The sequence below is a fragment of the Nestor notabilis genome, unplaced genomic scaffold (genome assembly GCF_000696875.1).
Source record: "Nestor notabilis isolate BGI_N333 unplaced genomic scaffold, ASM69687v1 scaffold10740, whole genome shotgun sequence".
Taxonomy (NCBI): Eukaryota; Metazoa; Chordata; class Aves; order Psittaciformes; family Psittacidae; genus Nestor; species Nestor notabilis.
Window position 1 is genome coordinate 26,484 of NW_009911572.1, and position 7,965 is coordinate 34,448.

At 43.9% G+C, this 7,965-nt stretch overlaps 1 protein-coding gene across 1 annotated transcript in view; it reads left to right on the forward strand.

Moving 5' to 3' along the window:
- The window catches only part of CTDSPL2 (CTD (carboxy-terminal domain, RNA polymerase II, polypeptide A) small phosphatase like 2), a 17,605-nt gene extending 9,669 nt beyond the window's left edge, over positions 1 to 7,936 (forward strand). The window contains exons 8-12 of the mRNA XM_010015471.1: positions 3,120 to 3,182; positions 3,276 to 3,355; positions 5,450 to 5,576; positions 6,371 to 6,466; positions 6,926 to 7,936. Coding sequence (XP_010013773.1) covers positions 3,120 to 3,182; positions 3,276 to 3,355; positions 5,450 to 5,576; positions 6,371 to 6,466; positions 6,926 to 6,991 — 432 coding nt within the window. The 3' untranslated portion in view covers positions 6,992 to 7,936. The remainder of the gene's footprint in view (positions 1 to 3,119; positions 3,183 to 3,275; positions 3,356 to 5,449; positions 5,577 to 6,370; positions 6,467 to 6,925) is intronic.
- The last annotated feature ends 29 nt before the right edge of the window (positions 7,937 to 7,965 follow it).

Here is a 7,965-nt window from a genome sequence, read left to right on the forward strand (position 1 = left end):
CTGAGTATCTGCTCTTTCTCACATCAGGACTGATTAATACCATTTTCTTACCCACCTGAAGGCATCAAGCCAGTGCTCTTGCAGCAAGAGCGCAACAAACCAGGCACTTTCCTGAAAAGATGTTCCAGATCTGGGCATCTCAGGATACTGCAACAAGAAGAACCAGACTGACTCGGGTTCTAGAAGGTCTGGTATAAAACCCAGCTGAACTCCATTGGCCTGTGAGTCAAGCACAAGTTTCACGTCCAGGAACTTGGCTCTCCTATGCTTGCTTCAGTGATTGCGAGCGGTGGTCTGGTTTTAAAGAAAGGTTTCTAAAAATAAGGGCTTGTTTGCTCCAAGTTATTTCTCGCAACTTCCCCGGAGTTATACAGAAGAACTGAGCATGGAGCAGTGTTCTGCAGACTGACAAATGACCATGTTATGGTGATTCCAGCGCTGACACACAGGGTTTAAACCTTCGATTGAGTCACATAACTGATTTCTATTAAAAAAAATAGCTGTGAGTTGGGCCTGCTTAGATCAGGCTTCTGAGCCAAAGAATTTGTTTCTCTTTTCTTCATTGAAAAAAAAATAAAAAATCTCTAGATCATGCCAGTGTTTAAGTTCTGGGCTTAGTAAAAATTCAGTCTTTGCAAAGCGGAAGTTTTCTTAAACACTGTTATCTGTTAAGCGCTGCCTTACATCTTACTGGAAAACAAAACCCAATGTCAGTTCTTCAGCTGCAGACTTTAGACTTTGTACTCCTTGTCTTACTTTACATAAGTAAGATAAGCAGCTTATCTTCTGAAAAATTTCTCTCTTTTTCCTTGGTAAAGAGGTTTTGTTTCTGTTGCTGGCTTCAAGTCCCAGATACGAGATTCTCTCACCCCTCTGTTCTGCTCTGGGGCTGCTTTCCCTGCTCCCTGCCTGTAGTCAGAAGGTAGGTCCTTTCCTTCTGTTCTTCTCTGGAAGTGCATCTTTACTGATCTACCTCAGAATAATGCCCTTTGATCTTTGTGATCCTTGAAAGACGTTCTGGAACTCCAGAGGTCAGGTGTAGTTACTGAATACAGGGTTACATGTGTTCCATCTCACTGTCACCACCAACTTAACTGCTTTACTTTGTTACTGCAGTGGAATAAAGCAAGCAGTGCTTGGGAATTCTGGCTCTCCCTTCTAGTGACCTCCTCTCTGTTTCTTGGAAATAGCCAAAGAGCCATCAAGCTTTGGATGTGGAAGCCAGGAAGCATTGGTGTATGTTGGGCGCATCCACAAAGAAATCTGGGGTTAGGCTGGGAAGATGCTCTCTACAACCACCTGAAAGGAGGTTGTAGTGAGGTGGGGATTGGTCTTGTGTTGATGTGGCACTTAGTGACATGGTTTAGTGGTGGACTTGGCAGCATTCAGTTGGACTTGATCTTAAAGGTCTTTTCCAACGCAGTTGATTCTGTAACTTAATTTCAGTTCAGCAGAGACTCTGGAAGTACACTTCTGCCCCTTGAAGAGCCATGGCTGGCTGCGCTTCAGGCACTTCTGTCTGGTAATTCCAGGGATTTGGGCACCAAGTGGAAGACACGTGTCTTGTTCAGGTTTTCTAGTGTAGGAAAGGAATACTGTTTCCTTCCAATTCCACCATGGAAGAATTCAAGTCCTGTGTATTTTGAACAAGGAAGACATTGACAGTTTAGATTTGCCACATTTAGATTTTGTTGCCATTGAAACAACGGGATGAGTTGATCGTTTTGGGGGGAAGAAAAATAACCAAGAAAACCCACCAAAGAACTGTGAGGGGTCTTTGCATTCATGTTGTGCACTTGTGAGTGTAAGTGATCCTGAAGCAGATGGTATCATGTGTTGTTGTTGACAAACTTTCAGTCATTAAAACCAGTGAAAATTACTATTAGGCTTCTATTTTCAAAGGTAATCTCCACATTTACTCATGGGATGATGGGTGTGTTTTGTTCTACTTCGGGTACTTAGTTCTTCTGCTTTGGTCAGAGTTCTGTGCCAGCTCGTTGTAGCTGGGGGTAGCGATGTCGTTGCCTTCTGCTGTGCCAGTGTCACAAGCCAGTGAAAACAGAGCAGTGAGCCTGCACCGAGGCCTCTGTCAAATGATGTGTGTGTCTGTGCAAGTGGTGATTACAAACACAGGTTCTGAGAGGCAAGGGGGTTTCCTGGATTTCTCGTTTGCATTCACATGTCACCTTCTTCGAGAAAGATTGATGTTGAGGTAGATGTTGTAGTAAGATAGATGCACATTTATAACTGCGTGGCAGTGATCTAAACCAGAACATGTTACAATGATGCTGCACTTATCCAAGGACTAAAAACCAAACTAAAGACCAAGGCAGGAGGGGTGTGCACACCCGAGGAGCCTGAGCAGCCGAAACTGATCCCTGCTCTAATGGAATGAGTTTAAAAATTCTTTTGACTGGCTGCTGTGGCCGATACAGTTCCATCCAGATGTACAGGGAACAATAAAGCACACAGAAAATGGGTTTATTTACATTAGCAGCACTTGAAGGACTGGCAGATAGCTCAGCTGCCTGCTTTGGTTGCCAGGAGAGTCCGTAGGAGAGATGCTGAAGAGACTGTTTCTGAGGTGACATCTGTGTTTCTTCCATAACGGGGGATAAGCTCGTTAGTTTGAAATCAGGCTCTTGAAGCAACCTTCAAACCAAATACCATCCTCTCTACCTACTATCATGAGCAGCTGTTATCTCTGTGCAGGGGAAACATTAATACCCTTTCTGTGCTGGCACACATCAGCTGGAAGCTGCTCTGGTGCTGCCTGGCTGGTGCAAGCTCATTCAGAATGTCTACTCAAAGCAACCAGTTTCATTTTGGCTTTTTGTCCAACTTTTAGATTTTAACTGAAGTTGTTTCTGATTCCACCAAATGTTCCAGTGAATTTGTTAAGCCTTATTTTATCATCTGATGCTTTCAGTTAGAGCTGCCTGCGCTGTGAGCTAATTTAATATTGGCTTAATTCAGTTATTACTCTGCAGGAAGTCAGTATTTGTTGTTTACCTTGTTCATAATGCTCATTTTGACCTTGTCTTTACACACTGACACTCAGTACTGTGGGTGATAGCTGAGGTGTTTTGAATCTTTATTAAAGTCCATTTCTGCTGCAGGTTTATGTCCGGTTAAGGCCATTCTTCCGAGAATTCCTGGAACGTATGTCTCAGATTTATGAGGTAAGAGCAATCAGACGCTACCTCTGAATTTCAGTTTTAAATTACATTCACATACTTATACCCAAAATAATTACTTTTCCCTTGAATCCACAGATCATTCTTTTTACTGCTTCTAAGAAGGTGTATGCAGACAAGTTACTGAACATACTAGACCCTAAAAAGCAACTGGTCAGGTAAACCCAGCAAACTGTGAATGTACCCGGTGTTTGTAAGCAAACTAAGTGCTGTTTCCCATCCAGTGTGCAGAAGCATGTGCTGATGGTGTGTGTCCCACTAAATTCATCTGTTGTGGGTTTGTCTGGTCTAAGAGTGAGAAAACTGAAGTGATTGAGCTATTGCCTTGGGGGTAGGGTAAATCCAGGCAGGTTGACACTGCCCTCTGGGGCCAGAACCCACAGCCATTCACTCACTACTCAGACTTGACTGATTGCTTATAAGTTGTATAGTTATCCTTACAGTCAGCATGGCTTTATTTCTTACTCACAAAATAATCTGTTAGTGGGTTTTGTAGTGGAGCTGGTTTGGTTTTTCACTTCCTAAGAGCGAGTTTGCTTGGCAGCGATTGGCATTTTGCAAGAACGGCTCCTTAGGGCAGAAAGATGTTCTGCTGGATGAGATTCTTCCTGTTATCTGGGAGATGGGCTGTTACATGGGGAAGTTGAATCCAAAGAGGATTCCTCTCAGGGATTCACCTGCACAGGGTGACCCCAGTAAGAGAATAAACTGGTCAGGGCCAGGCCTATGTAAATGCTGCTCTTGGGATGTCACTGCAGCATTTTATTGTAATAGTTGTCAGGAAAGACTTGATTTTAATTACACACATAATAAAACAGCCATTTGGACTGAGATGGTGGCTGCATCCATTGTTTTCACTGAGTAGTTTGGGCACATAGTAACTCATTTTCTGGACGAGTGTGAAGATAAACTGTTTGCTGGTTTTCATCCAGGAACAGTCATCTCCCTGCTTGTTTTCACATGGCATGCACAGCAGAATCCTGCTTTGGCTTTGGTAGCCTGATTTGCCACTGTGTTTTGAGCAGGCAGCCAAAACTGGGCTTTCAGATGCTTCCAGTCCTGAGAGTGTCTGAGCTTACCTGCACTGCATGGCCAGAGGGGACACATGTCAAGGAAGGTGTTTGTGTGTCCAAGTGTGCATCCATAGTGTTAAAAATCTTCTTCCAAGAGCCTAATATGTGTGATTCAGGACTGGGTTTGGAACAGGAAAGTGATAATAAAATACACAGCCAAAGAGTCTTCCGAGAACTGCAGAAGGATTCACGTGATGCATGAATTTAGCCGTGATTCATGTGCCACCAAAAAGCTGACACGGAGGCACGATTCCTTGTGACATCAGCCTCTAGGTAGACTTGTCAGCACTCCACACATGTGACTCAGAGTCTATATTTAAATTCACTCACTGCCGAGGCACCAGCTTCTTTTCTTCCATAGCAACATTAGGAACTCAGCCCCTCTCTGAAACTGAGTACACTGTGTGCGACTTCTAAAAACTTCACTTAAAAATACAAGCAGCCTTAAAGGCACTGCACAGTAATGTAACCCTGTGAGAGTCCACATCTGTCTGGTTTACAATTTGGTTCTAATTGATAGTGATAGTCCATGAAATGTGAGTGTTATTCCTGGTATTTTTTAAAACTGGGTCCTTTTAGTCTCTCCATCCATTTCTTCTGTAATAAATGAAAAGGGAGTAGGCTAATGGGAAAGGAAGAACTCGATGGAATGTTTTGGCCTGGAGGCTTTTTTCAGGTTCTAATAACTGAAATAGGTTAATTGCAAACAAAGGTAACATAGAAAACTTTTCTGCTGGTACGTGGTGTTCTGGCATGTGGTGGCATGGGGAGGCCACGGGCTGTGACAGCAAAAGGAAGGGACAATAAAAGCCAGTAAGTTGGCTCCTGTGCAGGAAAATCTCTGCTCTTGGGGCCTTGCAAAACCATTTGAGTATCCTGGGTCCCTGTGTCGACCCTTCCCAAGAGGCTGGAAAGCAGGGCCCTGCTCACTTCTTGCATCTGAGTGGAGCTTTCCTGGGTAAATACAAACAGCCACCTGCAGAACGAGGCTGATGTAAAGTCCCCTTCACTCCTCATTTTACCAGTAAAAAGCTCAAAAGAGAATGGGAAAAAGGGAACAGTTTTTTAAAAGAGCTGGTGGATGGGAGGAGGAGAAAACTGGCTGATGTTTGGCAGAGTTAACTCTTCCCTGTGCAGTGTAAGTTTGTTTCATTCATTACTGTTTTGCTTTACTTGCAGGCATCGACTCTTCCGCGAGCATTGTGTTTGTGTACAAGGAAATTACATCAAGGATTTAAACATTCTTGGTAGAGATCTTTCAAAAACCATCATCATTGACAATTCACCGCAAGCCTTTGCTTATCAGGTGAGGATGGTGCTGCCGAGGGAGAGGTGAAACACTACAGCCTGGTTTAACAACCTCCTTATGGCTTGTGAAGCAAACCCTAACGAGCAGCCAGGTTTGCTTGCCTTTCTCTTGTATTTTGTGAACAGCTGATCAAGTGCAAACCAAGTGACTTCTTTGGTGAAGCACGTAACCTGTCACTTCTCACTCAGCTTTTTGAGAGAAGCCACCAGGCTGCCAAGTCTGGTCTCTGCCATGGATTTCATTTCTTAATGCTAGTGAAGGGGTCAGGATGAGATCTCTGGCTGAGGTGGCCACAGCTGTGAAAATGGCTCATGCTGAAGCACGATGGGGTTACTCACTGTGCGGGGGACATTCCCAGCAGCCTCGTACGTCCCCATCCAGGCAGCCTGTCACACTGGTGACGACATGCAGAGAGGGGTCCCCGACGTCTCACCTGCATCGAAGCAGCAGCAAAACACAGAGCTCTTTGGCTCAGCCTCACTTGCACGCGCACAGTCAGCATCCACTAGTATTTAATGTTAGAGTTTCTCAGAACACCAGCGCCTTTCCGATCCGCAGAGCTTCGGGAGCTAGCTCTGTTCCAGCTTTGATGTGGAAATCTGTGTAGTGAGGTATGCAAAGGAAAGAGGCATTTTGGAAGAGAATTTCAGTGCAAACTTCAGAGGAAAAATACATATTAATAAACTTCAGCTTGGAAACATTTTTCCTCGAAGTGCTATTTCACAAGTTGTATTTTTAGACAAATTAAGTATAAACCATGTGTTGATGATTTTATTCTCTCTTTACGTTAGCTTTCGAATGGAATTCCTATAGAAAGTTGGTTCATGGATAAAAATGACAATGAACTTCTAAAATTGATTCCATTTCTGGAGAAACTTGTAGAGCTGGTAAGTGTTTCCTTGAGGTGGCTCTTCCCCACCCACCGCCCAAAATCTTAGTTATCTCTTTTAAGTATTTTTGTGGATTTTAAGACTAGAGCAGGTTGCTCCAAGTCCCTGTGTCCAACCTGGCCTTGAACACTGCCAGGGATGGGGCAGCCACAGCTTCTCTGGGCACCCTGTGCCAGCGCCTCAGCACCCTCACAGGGAAGAGCTTCTGCCTCAGAGCTCATCTCAATCTCCCCTCTGGCAGGTTCAAGCCATTCCCCCTGTCCTGTCCCTACAGGCCCTTGTCCAAAGCCCATCTCCAGGTTTCTTGTCAGCCCCTTTAGGCACTGGGGGACTGCTTATGTTTTGTCGTATTAAAATACCAGTGGTAGAAAGTTGACCTTGTTGAAGTAATCAGTTTATAGCTGTGTCTGTTTTCCTGAAACCTGCACCTTTGTTTTCTCTCTCCCCTCCCTGCAGAACGAAGATGTCCGACCTCACATCAGAGACAGATTTCGCTTGCATGACTTGCTACCCCCCGATTAAAGCCTTTTGCCTCATTACTGAAGGGGAGAAAATGCAGGACCCTTTTGGACTAAAACAAAACATTGCCATTACTGTTGAAATTTTGCATTTTTGTACCCCGTCTTGCTTTTCTTATCTTTGGTGCCCAACAATAATCAAGGGTTACAGGAAGAGACTTTCTATGGCTGAGGTTGAACACGTTCAGTACTCCACCGTACAAGCCCGTGGGTAGGCTAGAACAGAAGAGTCTTTAGAACTAGTGCAACTCCAACACGTTTTTTATGTCCAGGACATCTGCGGTTTATAAAGAATTCTGTTTCTGCCACCAGCAGTTTGACCTGTAGAAACACAGGATTTTATGATACAACAGAGATTGAAAATGGACTCGTGTTTTCTCTCTGTTCGGTGCTCTAAGTGGGTTTGTAGCCACTTTTCTGTTACTTTTAAGATTCTCATTTCAACAGGAATGGCCAGTAAAAAGTTGTTTTATTTTTCCTGTTAAGGTTTATAACCTTTTTACATTTTTGACCTGTATTAGATTAGAATTTCATTATGCATTCCTTTTAGTTGAGGCGCTTCATAGTTTTTTCTGGAAATAGCCAAATTTTCCTAGTTTTTTATTAAACACTTGATGGCCGTTTTCCTGCTTTGTCTGCCTGCATACTGTATATTTGTTTAAAAATACTCTCTAGTTTTAGCCCACGTAAGTTTCATTTAGAAAGAGGAAAAAACCCACCCTGCATTTATATTTTCTTTCTGTAATATTCTACTGTAGTTGGAATCTTTTCAGAAAATCAAGAGACTGGCTAGATAAGAAGATAAAAGAGTTACTAATATTCAGAATATTTTAAAGCGTTGATGGCCCGTGCGCTGGACAGACAGTATCTCGCGGTGGCACAGACGGACAAGGAATACCTCAGACGATGCTGTGGGTGCAGGTCTGGAGAGGAGCCCTGGCGCGGTCACGTCCGGCGCCGGGCGGCGCGGTCGCTGCT